The sequence below is a fragment of the Tachyglossus aculeatus genome, chromosome 16, assembly GCF_015852505.1.
Source record: "Tachyglossus aculeatus isolate mTacAcu1 chromosome 16, mTacAcu1.pri, whole genome shotgun sequence".
NCBI classification, from domain to species: domain Eukaryota; kingdom Metazoa; phylum Chordata; class Mammalia; order Monotremata; family Tachyglossidae; genus Tachyglossus; species Tachyglossus aculeatus.
Window position 1 is genome coordinate 4,289,188 of NC_052081.1, and position 21,596 is coordinate 4,310,783.

The 21,596-nt window shown below is 47.9% G+C and overlaps 1 protein-coding gene across 1 annotated transcript; it reads left to right on the top strand.

Annotated features, from left to right (window-relative positions):
* The first annotated feature begins 5,616 nt into the window (after nt 1-5,616).
* Nucleotides 5,617-21,488, top strand: LOC119938150 (zinc finger protein ZFPM1-like). The gene is made up of 4 exons (XM_038757855.1): nt 5,617-5,653; nt 14,412-14,532; nt 17,495-17,623; nt 20,521-21,488. The coding sequence occupies exons 2-4, from the start codon at nt 14,454-14,456 to the stop codon at nt 21,486-21,488; spliced, it is 1,176 nt and encodes a 391-aa protein (XP_038613783.1). The 5' UTR covers nt 5,617-5,653; nt 14,412-14,453.
* Nucleotides 21,489-21,596: the final 108 nt, after the last annotated feature.

Sequence of the window (21,596 nt, forward strand, 5' to 3'; positions counted from 1 at the left end):
GGCCCCCGAGCCCCACGGGCCCGCCCACACGGGCCGCACGGCGCATGCGCGAGCGGGCACCCCACACCGCCCCCCCCGCAGCCCCATCCCTTTAAAAAAAAAAAAAGCCTCCCATAGCAACCGACTCCCTCCTTCCCCCGCCCACCAGACGTTGCTTGGTTTCCCGGCTCCCTCCCGCCGCTCTCGCGAGATCACGAAGGCGCGCGCGCGCGCCCCCTTCCCGGTCACGTGGTGCCCCCTCCGCCCGCGCGCCGCCTTCCCTCACGGTTTCCAGGCCGCCCGCCCTCATTCATTCATTCATTCATTCATTCATTCATTCATTCATTCATTCATTCATTCATCCATCAATCAATCAATCAATCGTATTTATTGAGCGCTTACTATGTGCAGAGCACTGTACTAAGCGCTTGGGAAGTACAAATTGGCAACACATAGAGACAGTCCCTACCCAACAGTGGGCTCACAGTCTAAAAGGGGGGAGACAGAGAACAGAACCAAACATACCAACAAAATAAAATAAATAGGAAAGAAATGTACAAGTAAAATAAATAAATAAATAAATAAATAGAGTAATAAATATGTACAACCATATATACATATATACAGGTCATATATATATACATATATACAGAATATACAACCATATATACATATATACAGGTCATATATATATACATATATACAGAATATATATACATATATTCATTATCATCATCAATCGTATTTATTGAGCGCTTATTATGTGCAGAGCACCATACTAAGCGCTTGGGAAGTACAAATTGGCAACATCTAGAGACAGTCCCTACCCAACAGTGGGCTCACAGTCTAAAAGGGGGAGACAGAGAACAAAACCAAACATACCAACAAAATAAAATAAATAGGATAGATATGTACAAGTAAAATAAATAAATAGAGTAATAAATCTGTACAACCATATATACATCCATCCATCCATCGCTTACTGTGTGCAGAGCACTGTACTGAGCGCTTGGGAAGTACAAGTCGGCAACAGATCATCATCATCAATCGTATTTATTGAGCGCTTACTGTGTGCAGAGCACCGTACTAAGCGCTTGGGAAGTACAAATTGGCAACATATAGAGACGGTCCCTGCCCAACAGTGGGCTCACAGACTAAAAGGGGGAGACAGAGAACAAAACTGAACATACTAACAAAATAAAATAATTAGAATAGATATGTACAAGCAAAATAAATAAATAAATAAATAGAGTAATAAATATGTACAAACGTATATACATATATACAGGTGCTGTGGGGAAGGGAAGGAGGTAAGATGGGGGGGATGAAGAGGGGGACGAGGGGGAGAGGAGGGAAGGGGCCCAGTCTGGGAAGGCCTCCTGGAGGAGGTGAGCTCTCAGTAGGGCCTTGAACTAGATAGAGACGGTCCCTACCCAACAGCGGGCTCACAGTCTAGAAGGGGGGAGGAGAGACAACAAAACAAGTAGACAGGTGTCAATACCATCAGAATAAATAGAATTATAGATATAAAATTGTGTTTGTCAAGGGCTTAACAATGGGCCAGGCCCTGTACTAATCGCTGGGGTGGATAATAATAATAACAATAATAATAATTGCGGCATTTGTCAAGCTCTTAACAATGGGCCAGGCCCTGTACTAATCGCTGGGGTGGATAATAATAATAACAATAATAATAATTGTGGCATTTGTCAAGCTCTTAACAATTGGCCAGGCCCTGTACTAAGCACTGGGGTGGATAATGATAATAGTAATGATGATGGTATTTGTTAAGTGCTCACTATGTGCCAAACACTGTTCTAAGCGCTGGAACAGATACAAGCGCTTAGTACAGTGCTCTGCACACAGTAGGCTCTCAATAAATCTGATTGAATGAATGAATGAATGAATGAATACAAGGTAATCAAGGCTGTCCCACGTGGGGCTCACCGTCTTCATCCCCATTTTACAGATGAGGGAACAGAGGCACAGAGAAGTTAAGTGACTTGCCCAAAGTCACACAGCTGAAGAGTGGTGGAGTTGGGATTAGAACCCACGACCTAACAAATAAGAAGCAGCGTGGCTCGGTGGAAAGAGCCCGGGCTTTGAAGTCAGAGGTCATGGGGTCAAACTCCAGCTCTGCCAATTGTTAGCTGTGTGACTTTGGGTAGGTCACAACTTCTCTGTGCCTCAGTTCCCTCATCTGTAAAATGGGGATTAAGACTGTGAGCCCCCCGTGGGACAACCTGATCACCTTGTAACCTCCCCAGCGCTTAGAACAGTGCTTTGCACATAGTAAGCGCTTAATAAATGCCATTAAAAATACCACAATTAATTATTATTATTAGGACTAGTAGTAGTAGTAGATGTATACTAGAAAGATAGACTTCCCCAACATAACTACAATCTGGGAGAAGCATCAGTGCCCAACCAGCTATTTTGATCCACTTCTCTGTTCTGATTGCTTAGTCTTTCATTCATTCGATCATATTTATTGGGCATTTACTGTGTGCAGAGCACTGTACTAAGCGCTTGGGAAAGTACAACGCAACAATAAACAGTAACATTCTCCTGCTGTGTGATAGGAATAGTAGTAAGGGTATTTAAGAGTCAGAAGGTCATGGGTTCTAATCCCAGTTCTGCCACCTGTGTGCAGTGTGACCTTGGGTAAGTCACTTAACTTCTTTGGGCCTCAGTCACCTCATCGGCAAAACGAGGATTAAGGCAGTGAGCAATTGGGGGATAGGGACTGTGTCCAACCTGATTTGCTTCTATCCCTCCCAGCGCTTAGTACAGTGGCTGGTACATAGTAAGAGCTTAACACATACCATTTTTTTTCATTCTACTGAGAGCAGTATGCAGTGCTAAGCATGGGAGAAGAACAATAGAAGCAGAAGACACGTTCCCCTGCCCACAAGGAGCTAACACTCTAGCAGGAGAGACATATGTGGAAATAATCATGAGCGGTAGAATCAGAATAGGCATTGATTATTCAATCGAATACGCATGTAGATCTATAGACGTGTTAGAGGCTGCTGAACTGTTGATAAGATTCTGTGTGTAGCCATCGCCATAGTGACCACCCAGGTTGCTGTTGCCATGGTGATAGTTGCCGGCAGTAAGGGTCAACCATCAATGAGCCAGATAAGAGGCATCCCATCCCAAATATCTCTTATCAAGAGAATCGGTGTTTGATGGCTTCTACCACACTTCTGGAAGGTAAACCCGCCTTTAGCGATGGTTGTCACGGATGATAATAATAATAATGGTAGTATTTGTTAAGCACTTACTGTGTGCTAAGCACCGGGGTAGATACCAATCAATCAATCAATCAGTCATATTTATTGAGCGCTTACTGTGTGTAGAGCACTGTACTAAGCGCTTGGGAAGTACAAGTTGGCAACATATAGAGACAGTCCCTACCCAACAGTGGGCTCACAGTCTATAAGATACCAGATTATCAGGTTGGACACAGTCCCTGGGGTTCACAGTTTAAGTAGGAGGGAGTAGGATTTAATCTCCATTTTACAGAAGAGGAAACTGGTGCACAGAGAAGTGAAGTGAGTTCCCCAAGGTCATACAGCAGACAAGGGGCAGAGCAGGGATTAGAACCCACGTCCTCTCACCCTTTCCACACAGACTCTCTCCACAAGGCCACACGCAGCTGCTCTTGGCCGAAGGGAGGCATGAAAATGGAGTGGAGGAGTCTGGGTGAGGGGAAGAGACCCTGTTTGCCCTCTGACCTTTGGAAATCTTTACACCGTCAGGAAAACTCTTTCCTTCTTAAGACGATTCAACTCTCACCTCTCCCTTCCCAGAACCACTCACCTGCCCAGCTTGGAAAAACTAGTGAGCCCATTCCCTTACAAACTTACCCTTTACCCACTCAAAACTTTCTCTCACCGTAAGGGTGAGGGAGGATGGTTGTACATATTTATTACTCTATTTATTTATTTTACTTGTACATTTCTATCCTATTTATTTTATTTTGTTGGTATGTTTGGTTTTGTTCTCTGTCTCCCCCTTTTAGACTGTGAGTCCACTGTTGGGTAGGGACTGTCTCTATGTGTTGCCAATCTGTACTTCCCAAGCGCTTAGTACAGTGCTCTGCACATAGTAAGCGCTCAATAAATACGATTGATTGATTGATTGATTGATTGATTGATCAGAGCTCATCCAGAACCCCTTCGGTGAGTCGGCCCTTGAGATGATTTGCCCCCTCCTATCTTAACTCGCTGCTCTCCTGCTACAATGCAGCCCACACTCTTCGCTCCTCTAATGCCACTACACCTCCATCTCGTCTATCTCACCGACGTCCCCTCGCCCACGTCCTGCCTCTGGCCTGGAACGCCCTCCTTCTCCATATCTGGCAGACAACGACTCTTCCCCCGCTTCAGAGCTCGATTAAAATCACATCTCCACGAGGGTTTCCCCAATTGATGCCCAGTTCCTCTATCCCCTCTCCCTTTTGGGTCAGCTTTGCAGTTAGAGCTGTACCCTTTCCTCGCCTCCCGCCACTTCGGCTCCAAATCCGTAACATTTATTTCTATTAACATCGGTCTCCCACTGCAGACTGAAAGCTCCTCATGCGTAGGGACTGTGTCTACCTATTATACTCTCCCAAGTGCTTAGTACACCCTGCTCTGCACACAGCGCTCAATAAATACCACTGACTGATTGATTAACCAGGGCATTTCAACCTCGCTTCTTGGTTAGCACCATTTAGAAGGGACACGCAAGGTGATGGATAGGAAACAGGGAACTATGATAACATTTATAGGAACATAGCAACCTTTAATACTAAATATTCTCATTAAATGATCAAGCCCCAATGGTGAATTAATGATAATAATAATAAAACAAAAGCAAATAGCCCGTAAAACATATAAAATTTGTACTTCCCAAGCGCTTAGTACAGTGCTCTGCACATAGTAAGCGCTCAATAAATACGATTGATGATGATGATAAAATGTGTTTTATATTACAACGTAAAATATTGATTGGTAACAACAGAAAGCACTGCACTTGGAAGAACAAGTAGACATTTAGAAATCAAATAATTTCTACTTATATTAATGTTAATATAAGCATTATAATATAATATAATTATAATATAATCAATATTAATGTTGATTAATATTAATGTGATATCTAGAAATCATATCATTTCTACTTACATTAATGTTAATATTAATGTTGATTAATATTAATGCTATATTAGCGTCTGCCTCCCCCTCAAAATGATAAGCTCGTTATGGGCAAGGGAACACGTCTACCGACTCTGTTGTACTGCACTCTTCCCAGAGATTAGCACAGTGCTCTGCACACAGTAAGCGCTCAATAAATACCACCGATGATGATGGTGATGATAAACCTAGGGTAAAATTTTTTCTGTAATAAACATCGGACCTATCGGGGATCTGGATTTTAAAAAGAGAGACAGTAAGCGCTCAATAAATACGATTGATGATGATGATGATGGTGATGATAAACTTAGGGTAAAATTTTTTCTGTAATAAACATCGGACCTATCGGGGATCTGGATTTTAAAAAGAGAGACGATTCAAAGCAAGCTTGTTGTTGTTGTTGTCTTGTGCTGCAGAGTCGTGTCTGACCCATAACGACGTCAAGGACACATCTCTCCCAGAACGCCCCACTTCCATCTGCAATCGCTCTGGTAGCGTATCCAGAGAGTTTTAATAATGATGGCATTTATTAAGCTTTTATTATGTTCAAAGCACTGTTCTAAGCGCTGGGGAGTTACAAGGTGATCAGGTTGTCCCACGTGGGGCTCACAGTCTTAATCCTCATTTTCCAGATGAGGTCACTGAGGCCCAGAGAATAATAATAATAATAATAATGGCATTTGTTAAGCGCTTACTATGTGCAAAGCACTTTTCTAAGCGCCGGGGGTGGGGGTTACAAGGTAATCAGGTTGTTCCACGGGGGGCTCACAATCTTAATCCCCATTTTCCAGATGAGGGAACTGAGGCCCAGAGAAGTGAAGTGACTTGCCCAAAGTCACACAGCTGACAACTGGCGGAGCCGGGATTTGAACCCATGACCTCTGACTCCAAAGCCCGGGCTGTTTCCACTGAGCCACGCTGCTTCTCTCTAGTACCATTTTCTTGGTAAAAATACGGACGTGGTTGTCCATCGCCTTCTTCCACGCAATAAACTCGAGTCTCTGCCCTCGACTGTCTCCCGGGCCGCCGCTGCCCAGCACGGGCTAGTTTTGACTTGTAGCAGGTTGCCTTCCACTCGCTAGCCACTGCCCAAGCTAGGAATGGATTGGGTATCATCATCATCATCAATCGTATTTATTGAGCGCTTACTGTGTGCAGAGCACTGGACTAAGCGCTTGGGAAGTCCGAGTTGGCAACATCTAGAGACGGTCCCTACCCAACAGCGGGCTCACAGTCTAAAAGGGGGAGACAGAGAACAAAACCAAACATACTAACAAAATAAAATAAATAGAATAGATATGTACAAGTAAAATAAATAAATAAATAAATAGAGTAACAAATATGTACAAACATATATACATATAGGAGGGTAGGCCTCTGCTTGACTCTCCCTCTGGTAATTGCGACCGGTACAGTCCTGGGAACTCTCCAGGTACGACCCTGAGAGGGGAAGGCAAGCTTAATCTAGAGAAATCTTGGTCTGTCTGAAATTACATCTCCTCCAGGAAGCCTTCCCTGATTAATCTCTCATCTCCCTTCCCTGTTTCCCCGCTAATTGCCACTTGAACACTTCAGGATAACCACGACCATCTGGAGACTCCCTTTCGTTGGGGTTTCCTATCTTCAGACTCTATTTGCTTCCTCCAACCTGTCAGCATTTTTTTTTAGCGTGTCTCTCCCATTAAATTGTAAGCGTCTTGAGGGCAGAGCTAATACTGCTCCTGATTATAATTATTCATTATTATTATATTATAATAATTGTTAGTATATAGAGCTTTGTGGATTGATCCTGGATATTAATCCCAGCTCTGCCACTTGTCTGCTGTGTGATCTTGGGCAAGTCGCTTCACTTCTCTGGGCCTCAGTTTCCTCATCTGTAAAATGGGGGTTGAGACTGTGAGCCCCACGTGGGACAGGGACTGTGTCCAACCCAATTGGCTTGTATCCAACCCAGCGCTTAGTACAGTGCCTGACACATAGTAAGCGCTTAACAAATACCATAATTTTCAACGCTCAGAACAGTGCTTGACACATAGTAAGCGCTTAACAAATACCATTATTATTAATATTATTATTGTTAATAATAAAATAATCATAGTAATTATTAAGCGTTTGCTATGGGCCAAGCACTGGGATAGATACAAGAAAATCAGATCAAACCCAGTCTGTGTTTCACACAGGGCTCGGCCTGAGAGGGAGGAAGGACAGATATCGTCTCCCCATTTTACAGATGAGAACACTGAGGCACAGAGACTTTAAGCGGCTTGCCCAAGGTCATCCAGCAGGCAAGTCGCAGAGCCAGAACTGGAACCTGGGTCTCTTGATTCCCAATCCCACGCCCTTTCCACTAGACCATACTGTCACGCTGTCTTTGATGACTACCGTCCTCTCCCAAGCGCTTAGTGCAGTGCTCTGCACAAGCTAAGCACTCAATCAATCCTACGGATTGATTAATTAATTAATTAATTAGTGGAAAGGGCATGGGCTTGGGAGTCCGAGGACCCAGATTCTAATCCCAGATCTGTCAATTTTGCTGTGAGATATTGGGAAAGTCGCTTAACTTCTCTGGGCCTCCTGGGACAATCTGATAACCTAGTATCTATCCCAGCGCTTAGAACAGTGCTCAGCACGTAGTAAGCACTTAAATACCATCATTATCATTATTATTATTATCTGTAAAATGGCGAGAAGATACCTGTTCTCCCACATTTTTACAATGGGCGCCCCGGGTGGGATGGGGAATTGGGTCAGATCTGATTATCTTGTATCCAGCCACAGTGATTGACTTATTGTGAGCGCTTAATAAATACCACAATAATAAAGCTCTCTGGGATTGGCTCTGTCCCCTTTAAACACTTGATATTCACCCCATCCTCAGCCCCCACGGCACTTATGTACATATCCATAAATGATTTATTTATATTAATGTCTGTCTCCCGCTCAAAACCGTAAGCTCCCATGAGCAGGGAACAGGTTTGCCGACTCTGTTATACTCTCCCAAGTGCTTAGTACAGTGTTCTGCACACAGTAGCGCTCAATAAATTCTACTGATCGATCTAATGAATGGTTCTTGCCTGGAATTCATGAAAGAATCGGTCCTATTGGGAAAATCCTCACTGACAAAATTAACTCACCACCCAACTCAACTATGAAAAAAACGCACAGGGATTGAAACTAAAGCAAGGAGGTGGGGCTGGTGATTGAGACATTGATTGGAAGGTCAATAAGGGATCATTACATCACCATCATCAGTGGTATTTATTGAACACTACTGTGTGCAGAGCACTGCTCTAAGTGCTTGGGAGAGAACTGGCAGACACCACAACGAGCTTACAGTCTAAAGGGGGAGATGGACTTTAATATAAATGCCTAATTTATAATATGCAATTTATAGATATAAATTGCTAGACTGTGAGCCCACTGTTGGGTAGGGACTGTCTCTATGTGTTGCCGACACAGTAAGCGCTCAATAAATACGATTGATTGATAGATAGGAAATCAATCGATGGTATTTATTGAGCGCTTACCGTACGCAGAGCACTGAACCAAGTGCTTGGGAGAGGACAGCACAACTGAGACGGCAGATGTGTTCCCTGCCCACAAATGAGCTTGCAGTCAAGAGGGTGAGACAAACATTAATATAAATAATTTATAACATATAATTTATAGATATGAAATCCATCGGTGGTATTTATTGAACTCTTACCATAATAATAATGATGGTATTTAAGCGCTTACTATGTGCCAAGCACTGTTCTAAGCACTGGGTAGATACAAGTTAATTAAGTTGTCCCATGTGGGGCTCACAGTCTTAATCCCCATTTTCCAGATGAGAAGTAACTGAGGCACAGAGAAGTGGAGTGACTTGCCCAAAGTCACACAGCTGACAAGTGGTGGAGGCGGGATTAGAACCCATGACCTTGGACTCCCAGGCCTGGGCTCTTTCCACTAAGCCCCGCTGCTTCTCATGTGCAGAACACTGACCGAAGAGCTTGGGAAAGTACAATACAAATACAGCAGCAGCAGCCAGAGGACCTGGGTTCTAATCCTGCTTCCCCACCTTGTCTGCCGTGTGACCCTGGGCATGTCACTTCACTTCTCTGGGCCTCAGTTCCCCCAAAAATGGGGATCGAGACTGTGAGCTCCATATGGGACATGGACTGTGTCCAACCTGATCATCTCTTTCCCAGTGCGTAGTATAGTGTCTGGCACATAGTAACCACTTAAATCCCATTAAAAATTAAACAACCCATTAATAATAATAATAATAATAATAATTATGATGGCATTTATTAAGTGCTTACTATGTGCAAAGCACTGTTCTAAGCGCTGGGGAGGTTACAAGGTGATCAGGTTGTCCCACGGGGGGCTCACAGCCTTAATCCCCATTTTACAGATGAGGTAACTGAGGCACAGAGAAGTTAAGTGACTTGCCCAAAGTCACACAGCTGACAGTTGGCGGAGCTGGGATTTGAACCCATGACCTCTGACTCCAAAGCCCGGGCTCTTTCCATTGAGCCACGCTGCTTCTGCTAAGCCTTCTGTTAAGCCTTCTCAGCCTTTAGCTGCTCTTTGATTTTATGATGTCAGAAATCTCTCAATTTCTGCACAACAAAAGAGGAAAGCAGAGAGGAAAGGATGAGGAGCAGGAGAAAATGGAGAAGGAGGGGGGTTATAATAATAATAATAATGGCATTTATTAAGCGCTTACTGTGTGCAAAGCACTGTTCTAAGTGCTGGGGAGGTTACAAGGTGATCAGGTTGTCCCACGGGGGGCTCACTGTCTTAATCCCCATTTTACAGATGAGGTAACTGAGGCCCAGAGAAGTGAAGTGATTTGCCCAAGGTCACATGGCTGACAATTGGCGGAGCTGGGATTTGAACCCATGACCTCTGACTCCAAAGCCTGGGCTCTGTCCGCTGAGCCACGCTGCTTCTCTAAGAAGGGGAAGGGGCGGGGAAAGAAAGGTTTAATTTAGTCCCTTCAATGGCAGAAACTTTGTACCTGGTGTTACATATCTTGGGCACAGATTTCATTACCAACAGTATTAATAATTAATGATGAATGAATAATGCTCATCATGGTGGCATTTGTTGAGCATTCACCTTAGGTCGAGCCCTATACTAAGCGCTGGGGTGGATATAGTACAAATAAATCAGACCCAGTCCCTGTCCCACTCGCACTCTGAGGTGGATCTCCTCTCCATTTTATGTATATATGTATATATGTTTGTACATATTTATTACTCTATTCATTTATTTATTTATTTATTTTATTTGTACATATCTATTCTATTTATTTTATTTTGTTAGTATGTTTGGTTTTGTTCTCTGTCTCCCCCTTTTAGACTGTGAGCCCACTGTTGGGTAGGGACTGTCTCTATATGTTACCAATTTGTACTTCCCAAGCGCTTAGTACAGTGCTCTGCACATAGTAAGCGCTCAATAAATACGATTGATGATGATGATGAGGATGGATGAGGAAATAGGCTCAGATAAGTGAAGTGACTGGCTCAGGGTCACCCAGCAGGCAAGAGGTAGAAGGGGGATTAGAACCCAGGTCCTCCTATTCATTCATTCATTCATTCATTCAATCGTATTTATTAAGCGCTTACACTGTACTAAGCGCTTGGGAAGTACAAGTTGGCAGCATATAGAGACGGTCCCTACCCAACAGTGGGCTCTTCCAGTCCTGAGGTCTTTCCGCAAAGCTTCTCGTGGGATTGAAGGGCAGATATTTTAAGGGAGATGAGGACTGGCAAGGGACAGCCTTCGATGGGTACTAACCATTCATTCAGTCAGTCAATCGTATTTATTGAGCGCTTACTATACTAGGTGATTGGATAGTACAATTCAGCAACAGATAGAGACCAACCCTGCCCAACAATGGGCTCACGGTCTAGAAGGGGGGAGACAGACAACACAACAAGTGGACAGGCATCAGTACCATCAAAATAGATAAATTACAGAGTTCTATAATTTCTCTCCTTCTACTGCCCAGCCCGCACCGTCCGCTCCTCCGCCGCTAATCTCCTCACCGTACCTCGTTCTCGCCTGTCCCGCCATCGACCCCCGGCCCACGTCATCCCCCGGGCCCGGAATGGCCTCCCTCTGCCCATCCGCCAAGCTCGCTCTCTTCCTCCCTTCAAGGCCCTGCTGAGAGCTCACCTCCTCCAGGAGGCCTTCCCAGACTGAGCCCCTTCCTTCCTCTCCCCCTCGTCCCCCTCTCCATCCCCGCATCTTACCTCCTTCCCTTCCCCACAGCACCTGTATATATGTATATATGGTTGTACATATTTATTACTTTATTTATTTATTTTACTTGTACATATCTATCCTATTTATTTTATTTTGTTGGTATGTTTGGTTTTGTTCTCTGTCTCCCCCTTTTAGACTGTGAGCCCACTGTTGGGTAGGGACTGTTTCTATGGGTTGCCAATATGTACTTCCCAAGCGCTTAGTACAGTGCTCTGCACATAGTAAGCGCTCAATAAATACGATTGATGATGATTGATGAATTGATGTAACCCACCAAGAAGCCACCATGAAGGGGTCATCTTTTTAGGGAGCCGGCAGAGCGGCTCAAATGGGTTGACGGGTGGGCACCTCTGAAACCCACAGTGGCTTGAAATTGCCCTCCGGGAATGGAAATGGGACAGGTGGGAGAGATCAAACTCCTTAGGAAAACGTTTGGGGATAACACCCAAAAGCAAAGTCACCTGAGAAATCTGAGTCAGGATTGGAGGGAGGCAGAGAACTTTCCACAGCCTGAGGAGGAAGCAAGAAAAGGCCAAAGCTGCCTTCTTCAGTTACATTTCTCTCCCTCCACACCAGGTAACTTTATTATTTTTAGACTGTGAGCCCACTGCTGGGTAGGGACTGTCTCTATATGTTGCCAACTTGTACTTCCCAAGCGCTTAGTACAGTGCTCTATAAATAAGCGCTCAATAAATACGATTGATGATGATGATGATTATTATTGTTTTTTCCTTCCTTTTTTTGCCTCCACGGGGCCCTCCTTCTTGGCCTGTGGATGTTTCAGAGAAGGGCTCAGGAGGCAAACAGCGGGGTGGTTGGCTTTGAGCTCATCACTGCCACGTCTCCCGGAGGTTCACTCGTTCATTCAGTCGTATTTATTGAAGCAGCGTGGCTCGGGGGAAAGAGCCCGGGCTTTGGAGTCAGAGGTCATGGGTTCAAATCCCGGCTCTGCCAGTTGTCAGCTGTGTGACTCGGGGCAAGTCACTTCACTTCTCTGGGCCTCAGTTACCTCACCGGTAAAAAAATGGGGATTGAGACTGTGAGCCCCCCGTGGGACAACCCGATCACCTTGTAATAATAACAATAATAATAATAACAATGTTGGTATTTGTTAAGCGCTTGCTATGTGCAAAGCACTGTTCTAAGCGCTGGGGTAGATACAAGGTAATCAGGTTGTCCCAAGAGGGGCTCACAGTCTTCATCCCCATTTTCCAGATGAGGGAACTGTAACCTCCCCAGCGCTTAGAACAGTGCTTTACACATAGTAAGCGCTTAATAAATGCCATCATTATTATTATTATTACCTGTAAAATGGGGATTAAGACTGTGAGCCCCCTGTGGGACAACCCGATCACCGTGTAACCTCCCCAGCGCTTAGAACAGTGCTTTGCACATAGTAAGCTTTTAATAAATGCCATTATCATTATTATCTGTAAAATGGGGATTAATCAATCAATCAATCAATCGTATTTATTGAGTGCAGACCACTGTACTAAGCGCTTGGGAAGTACAAGTTGGCAACATATAGAGACGGTCCCTACCCAACAGTGGGCTCACAGTCTAGAAGGATTAAGACTGTGAACCCCCGTGGGACAACCCGATCACCTTGTGACCTCCCCAGCGCTTAGAACAGTGCCTTGCACATAGTAAGTGCTTAATAAATGCCATTATTATTATTATTATCTGTAAAATGGGGATTAAGACTGTGAGACCACCGTGGGACAACCTGATCACTTGGTAACCTCCACAGCGCTTGGCACAGTGATTTGCACGTAGTAAGCGCTCAATAAATGCCATTATTATTATTATTGGGTGCTCCCTGTGTGCCGGGCACTGTACTGAGCCCACCCCGCACCCTCCGCTCCTCTGCCGCTAATCTCCTCACCGTACCTCGTTCTCGCCTGTCCCGCCATCGACCCCCGGCCCACGTCATCCCCCGGGCCTGGAATGTCCTCCCTCTGCCCATCCGCCAAACTAGCTCTCTTCCTCCCTTCAAGGCCCTACTGAGAGCTCACCTCCTCCAGGAGGCCTTCCCACACTGAGCCCCTTCCTTCCTCTCCCCCTCGTCCCCTTCTCCATCCCCCCATCTTACCTCCTTCCCTTCCCCACAGCACCTGTATATATGTATATATGTTTGTACAGATTTATTACTCTTTATTTATTTATTTTACTTGTACATATCTATTCTATTTATTTTATTTTGTTAGTATGTTTGGTTTTGTTCTCTGTCTCCCCCTTTTAGACTGTGAGCCCACTGTTGGGTAGGGACTGTCTCTATATGTTGCCAATGTGGACTTCCCAAGCGCTTAGTACAGTGCTCTGCACACAGTAAGCACTCAATAAATATGATTGATTGATTGATTAAGACTGTGAGCCCCCTGTGGGACAACCCGATCACCTTGTAACCTCCCCAGCGCTTAGAACAGTGCCTTGCACATACTAAGTGCTTAATAAATGCCATTATTATTATTATTATCTGTAAAATGGGGATTAAGACTGTGAGCCCACCGTGGGACAACCTGATCACTTGGTAACCTCCCCAGCTGTTGGCACAGTGCTTTGCACTTAGGAAGCGCTCACTAAATGCCATTACTATTATTATTGGGCGCTCCCTGTGGGCCGAGCACTGTACTGAGCGCTTGGAAAGAACAATTCGGCAACAAAGAGAGCCAATCCCCGCCCCACAACGGGCTCAGAGTCTAGAAGGTCCTGGGTGGTAGAGGAAGTGGGCCACCCCAATCTCCTCTTTGTTCCCCTTATCTTCTGAGCCATTGAAGGGTGGGGAGTGGGGGGGGGTTGTCGTCCCTGAGCCTCAGTTTCCCCCCCTCATCCAGCAGGGTAGGAGGAGGAGGGCTGAGGGAAGATGGCGGATTCTCCTTCCGGGCACTAGGGGGCGTCAGAGAGGGGCAGGGTGTGGCCGGGGAGAAGGCGGGGAGGGAGGCGGCCTCCATTTTGGTCTTCTCTGAGGGAAGCCTTCTCTCCTCTTTTTAGGCTAGGTCTTGAGGGCTCCTGCCAGCCAGACGGACGTCCAAGATGGGCAGAGGTGAAGAGTCCAAGAAAGAGGACCCCCAAGACCCCTCTGGGGACGAGGTGCCTGGAAACCGACCCCCAGGCAAGTCTTGGCGACTTAACAGGGGTTGCCAAAATGGTGGTCGTCTGAGGTAAAGACGACCACCATTTTGGCAGTCCCTCAGCCCAGCCCAGCAGAGACCACGGGCCGGCCTTCTCTTCCATCAGAATGGGCCGGAAAAAGCTATTTTCGGCCGCTTGTTGGAAGGGGGAGACCTTCTTTTGAAGCTCTTTAGTCGTACTGAGTGGGTTTATTTCTCATTTTCTCATGGAGGCCAACGGTTCCCAGAAACTGAGGAAATGACAGTGTCAGCGCTTAGAACAGTGTGTTGCACGTAGTAAGTGCTTAACAAATGCCATTATTATTATTAATTTATAACAACGATGGCATTTATTAAGCGCTTATTATGTGCAAATCACTGTTCTAAGCGCTGGGGAGGATACAAGGTGATCAGATTGTCCCACTGGGGGCTCACAGCCCTCATCCCCATTTTACAGATGAGGGAACTGAGGCCCAGAGAATAATAATAATAACGGCTTTTATTAAGCGCTTACTATGTGCCGAGCACTGTTCTAAGCTCTGGGGGGGTACAAGGTGATCAGGTTGTCCCACGGGGGGCTGACAGTCTTCACCCCCATTTTAAAGATGAGGGAACTGAGGCCCAGAGAATAATAATAATAATGGCATTTATTAAGCGCTTACTATGTGCCAAGCACTGTTCTAAGCACTGGGGGGATGCAAGGTGATCAGGTTGTCCCACGTGGGGCTCACAGTCTTCATCCCCATTTTACAGATGAAGGAACTGAGGCCCAGAGAAGTGAAGTGACTTGCCCAAAGTCACACAGCTGGCCCTTGGCGGAGCTGGGATTTGAACCCATGACCTCTGACTTCAAAGCCCGTGGGCTTTCCACTGAGCCACGCTGCTTCTCCTCTACCTTTGCCCTCCGATAGTACCTGGGGTTTGTAGGCTTCCTTGACCTATTTCAGAGGACATGGCCTATCTCGTTTTGGCCCTGAGAGGGAAGGGATGGAGGCGGTCAGTTGGCCCTCATTTTAAAGGCCCAAAAAAGGTGATTTATCCAAGGACAGACAGTGTAGAACTGAGGCTGGAACCTAAATCTCCCAGCTTGGGAGAGGACAATAGAGTTAGAAGACATTCATTCATTGAATCATATTTATTGAGCTCTTACCATGTGCAGAGCACTGTATTAAGCGCTTGGGAAGACAGTCTCTGCCCTCAAGGAGCTGACCGTCTGCCGTGTGTAGAGCACTGTATTGAGCGCTTGCGAGAGTCCAGTAGAGTCGGTAAACACAGTCCCTGCCCGCAAGGATCGGACGATAAAGCGGGGGATGGCGGAAGGGGCAAAGATATTGAAATATATTACAGGTAGGGTGTTATATGTACATCCGTGCGGTGGGGAATATGGAGTCAAGTGTGAAAATGATCAAAGGTAGGGGAGAGTTGAGAAATTATGGAAGGCTTCCTGGAGGAGATGTGATTTTTTTGGGGGGGATAGGGCTTTGAAGATGGGGAGAGTGGCTAGAACAGTGCTTGGCACATAGTAGGTGCTTAACAAATACCATCATTATTATATGAGGGATGGTGTGTCTGCAATTATTGTCCGTGCTAATGGGAGAGACAGGCAAAATACTTTTAATTGTGAAGAATAATATAATTGTGGTTTTTAAGTACTACGTGCCAAGCACTAGGAGAGATACAGTGCAGTCAGATCATTCATTCATTCAATCGTATTTATTGAGCGCTTACTGTGTGCAGAGCACTGTACTGAGCGCTTGGGAAGTCCAAGTCGGCAACATATGGAGGCGGTCCCTACCCAACAACGGGCTCACAGTCTAGAAGATCAGATGCCGTCCCTGTCCCATGTGGGCCTCTCAGCCCATAAGGAAGAGAGAATAGCTATCAACTAATCAGCGATATTTATTGAGCTCTTACTATGTGCAGAGCGCTGTACCAAGTACTTGGAAGAGTAGAGGTGGTAAACTCGATCAGGAACTTTACAGTCAATAGGGAGAGACAGCCACAATAAAATCAATTACAGACGGGAATCAGCAGATTATAAAGATATGTAAGTGGTGTGGAGTGGTGGTGAGTATCAAAGTGTCTAGTGGGTACAGGACCTAAGAGCAAAGATAATACAAGAGGGGAAAAAGAAATATGGTGGGGAGGGGTCTTGGAGGAGATGGGATTTTAGTAGGACTTTGAAGATGGAGAGAGCGGTCATCATTGTATCATCAGAGAAACAGCGTGGCTCAGTGGAAAGAGCACGGGTTTTGGAGTCAGAGGTCATGGGTTCAAATCTCAGCTCCGCCAGTTGTCAGCTAGGTGACTTTGAGCAAGTCACTTCTCTGTGCCTCAGTTCCTTCATCTGTAAAATGGGGATGAAGACTGTGAGCCCCCCGAGAGACAACCTGATCACCTTGTAACCTCCTCGGTGCTTAGAACAGTGCTTTGCACATTGTAAGCGCTTAATAAATGCCATTATTAGTATTATCATCATCTTTGGATATGAAGAGGGGAACGGGGGGCGGTTCCAGGCAGGAGGGAGGGTGTGAGCGAGGGGTCGATGGCAAATGAGATGGGATTGAAGCACCGTGAGCCCACTGTTGGGTAGGGACTGTCTCTATATGTTGCCAACTTGTACTTCCCAAGCGCTTAGTACAGTGCTCTGCACACAGTAAGCGCTCAATAAATACGATTGATGATGAGTAGGTTGGTGTTAGAAGAGCGATGTTTGCGGCCTGGTGGGTTGTAGTACGAAAGGAGCCAGGAGGGAGAGAACTGATCGATTGGCGAGAGTTTCCTCTTTGACGGCGGAGATGGGTGGGCACCACGGAAGGATGGATAGATGGGGGCATTTTAGTCGCCATTCTGTAGACGAGGACGCCGAGGCACAGAGTCGTCCGGTGACTTGGCCAAGGTCACACAGCATAAGCTCCCTGCCGTGAGCACCATCTGGGATAACTTCCTTTTGTGTGTCCCCAGGTTCCGAGACGGAGCTTCCGCAGCCCGAGGCCGAGAATTCCCGCCGGGATGGAGCGAGTGCAGGGCCCCGGGAACCGGATGGGCAAGCCTCTGAGGATGGGGCGGGAGGCCCCCAAGGAGCCTGGCCAGGTAAGGGGAGAAGGTCAAATTTGCTAGTTTGGACTGCCTCTGGGGTTGCACCATGGACAGATTCCATGGTGAATCTGAAGAGAAGCAGAAGCAGCGTGGCTCCGTGGAAAGAGCCCGGGCTTTGGAGTCACAGGTCATGGGTTCAAAATCCCGGCTCCGCCAGCTGTCAGCTGTGTGACTTTGGGCAAGTCGCTTCTCCGGGCCTCAGTTCCCTCTTCTGTAAGATGGGGATTAAGACTGTGAGCCCCCTGTGGGACAACCTCAAAACCTTGTAACCTCCCCAGTGCTTAGAACAGTGCTTTGCACATAGTAAGCGCTTAATTAATGCCATTATTATATTATTATTATTCCAATGTTGATTTCCCTTTGGCTCAAAGCAGTGGGGCTTAGTAGACAGATCCCAGGCCTGGCAGGCAGAAGGTCATGCGTTCCAATCCGGGCTCACCTGACTGCTCTGTGACCTTGGACAAGTCACTTCCCTTCTCTGGGCCTCAGCTGCCTTATCTGGAAAATGGGGATTAAGAGTGTGAGCCCTGTGTGGGACAGGGACTGTGTCCAACCTGATGATCTTGGGTCTACACCAGTGCTTAGAACAGTGCTTGGCACAGAGTAAGCACTTAGCAAGTGCCATCATCATTATTATTATTATTATTATATATTATATTATTATTATTATTATTAGGGGTGGGACGGTCCCAGGCAGCAGGGGGGGAGTGTAGGGGGGATAAGGCCGTCTAACGTGGGTGGCCTCTGTCTCCCGATGAGCCCAGTAGTAGTAGTAATAATAGTAATAAATAATAATAATAATAAAGTAGTACACACCTCCTGCGTGCAGAGCATGGTACTAAGTGCTGGGAAATGTACAGAGGCGAGAATTAGGATCCTCAGACACTATGAATAAGCAGGAAGGCTACAGACCCATGGGGAAAGATGAAAACATTTACACAAAGGCAGCGTAAGAGACTGGGACCGTTTGGATGAATACGAGGACATCAGGGCCTGGAGGAGAGGAGCAGACGCTCAGACTCGTTGGTCGGGATCATTTCGGGAAGAAATGGGGGGCTTTTTCCATGAGCCCAGAGGCTGAAGAATCTCCTTTCTGGAGCTCATCTAGAGCAGGGGGTGGAGACGCCCTTCATCAAGTCGATCGGATTTATTAAACACTGTGTGCAAAGCACAGTACTAAGTGCTTGGCAGAGTACCTTGTAGCCTCCTCAGTGCTTAGAACAGTGCTTTGCACATAATAAGTGCTTAATAAATGCCATCATTATTATTAGTAGTAGTATTAGTATTATTATCTTTGGATATGAAGAGGGGGAGGCAGACATTAATATCAATAAATGAATAGATAGTTAAAAATTATAGGTAAATACAGGTATATACTTCTGCCTCCTGGTTGGGTTTGACCTTGTCCAGAGGCGGGGAAATGGACCAGATGAGCATCTTAATTCCCTTTCTACTGTGGTAATAATAGGAATAATGATGGTATTTGTTAAGCGCTTACTATGTGCCAAGCACTGTTCTAAGCCCTGGGGTAGATAAAAAGTCATCAGGTTGCCCCACACGGGGCTGTCAGTCTCAATCCCTTGAGAAGCAGCATGGCGTAGTGGCCGGAGCCCGGGCCTCGAAGACCTTGTCTGCTGTGAGACCTTGGTCAAGTCATTTCACTTCTCTGGGCCTCGGTTACCTCATCTGTTAAAATGGGGATTAAGACTGTGAGCCCAGCGTGGGACAGAGGCTGTGTCCCACGCAATTTGCTTGTATCCATCCCAGCGCTTAGCACAGTATTTGTTAAGCGTCTTACTTTGTGCCATCTAGGTGACTCTGTCAAGGGAGAACATAAACCCTGCTCCTTACGGGGCTTCTTGTCAAAGCGGGAGGGAGAGCAGGCATTTAATTTTTTTAAATGGTATTTGTTCAGTGCTTACTATGTGCTAAGCGCTGGGGTAGATACAGGCCAATCGGGCTGGACACGGTCCTTGTCCCGCATGGGGCTCACAGTCTCAGTCCCCATTTTACAGATGAGGGAACTGAGGCCTAGAGATGGGAAGTGACTTACCCAAGATCACTCAGCCGACAAATGGTGGATATGATCGGAACCCGGGTTTTTTAATACCCAGGCTCGGTTCATTAGGCCATGCTGCTTCTGAAGGCCAACTTTTGGAACTGGTTGCCATTGAGTGGATTGGGGGGCCGTAGTGTACCGGACTGCCCCTCCACACTTTTTGGGAAGACTTTCTTCCCCCCCGCCCCAACCCCCCACCCAAAGAGAAGGTCCCCCCCTCCCATTACGCCTTAATGAGCCCCAGAGAAACAGCATGGGCTGGTGAATAGAACCCCTGCCTGGGAGTCAGAAGGTCCTGGGTTCTAATTCCGGCTCCGCCACTTGTCTGCCGCGTGACCTTGGGCAAGTCACGTGAGGCGGAGTGATGTAGTGCATGGAGCGTGGGCCCCGGAGTCAGATGGCTGTGATCCCGGCTCTGCCCCTTGTCTGCCGTGTGACCTTGGACACGTCACTTCACTTCTCTACGCCTTTGTTGCCTCATCTGTAAAATGGGGATTGATGATGATGATGATGGCATTTATTAAGCGCTTACTATGTGCAAAACACTGTTCTAAGCGCAGAACCCCACGTGGGGCAGGGGCTGTGTGCAGCCTGTTTTACTTGTATCCACCCTAGCGCCTAGTACACTGTCCAACACATAGTAAGCGCTTAACAGGTACCCCCGTTATTATCACTTCACTTCTCTGGGCTTCCCTGTGGGCCCCACATGGGCCAGGAACGGTGTCCGGCCTGATTAGCTTGTACTTTCCCTGTTGAGTAGCGCAATGCCTGGCACAGAGTAAGTACTTAATGAATATCACAATTATTATAATATTATTATTATTCCTTTCAGGAGTCCGCAGGGCCAGGCGGCCTCGCCGGGCAGCTCGAGGACCGACGGTGCACCTGATAGCGCTGCCGGTCCCCAGGAAGTGGCGAGCGCATTTCCTGAGGCGGGGGCTGCGCCCGTTCCCCAGGGAGGGCCGGGGCCGGGCCGAGGAGCGGCGGAGGAGCCCCCCGCCGCCTCCCCCGCCGCCTCCTAGTACCCCGCAGAGCTCCAGGAGGCCCCGGGTGCCCCCCGGCCCCTGGAGAAAGAGGGCGGGGACCTGCGCCCTGTGCCAGGAGGCGTCCCGCCCGGGCCCCCGCCGGCCGGCCAGGGGTGCCTCCAAGGGGAAGGGCGGGGGGCCGGCCCGCCGGGACCCCCTCCGCCAGTTGGTGGCCCTGGTGGAGGCGGCGGGCCTGTGCCGCTGCTCCCTGTGCCTCATGGGCTTCCGCTTCCAGCTGGCCCAGCTGCTGGTCCGCCAGGTCCCGCGCTGCCACGTGGCCGGCCCCCACCGGGCCGAGACCCTGCGCCGGTTCCGGGCGGCCTGCGCCTACCTGGGCCGCGCGCTGCGGGGCCGCGGGGCCGCCGGGGCCCACCTGACCGCCTTGGCCCGCAACGGCCCGGCCCTCCGCCTGGCCTGGGCCTTCCGCTGCCCGGGGCCCCGCGCCGCCATCGCCCGCCCGGCGCCCCCCGAGCCCGGGCCGCCGGGCCCGGAGGGCGGCCGCACCGCCGGGAAGCGGGGCGTCCCGAGGCTGGTGCTGGCCGTCAAGCTGAGGGCCTCGGAAGGGCGCTGCGCCTACACCTGCCCCTCCTGCCAAGGCCGAGTCTTCTCCAGCCGGGCCGGGCTCCGGGACCACCTGAGGGCCTGCCACACCTGGGGCCTCCTGGTCCCCCCCAACGGCTCCGACCCCAAACCTTTCCTCTGCCCCCGCTGTGGGCAGGGCTTCCGCTTTTTCTGCCAGCTGGTTTGCCACCGATGCTCTCCGAGCAGGAAGTAGCCCGGCCCGGGCCGGGGCCACCGAGGGGATGTCGGGGAGGGCGTAGAGAGCGTTGGGGACGGGTAGATGAAGAGAATCCCAACCCTCGGAATGGGCCGGTCCATCGTT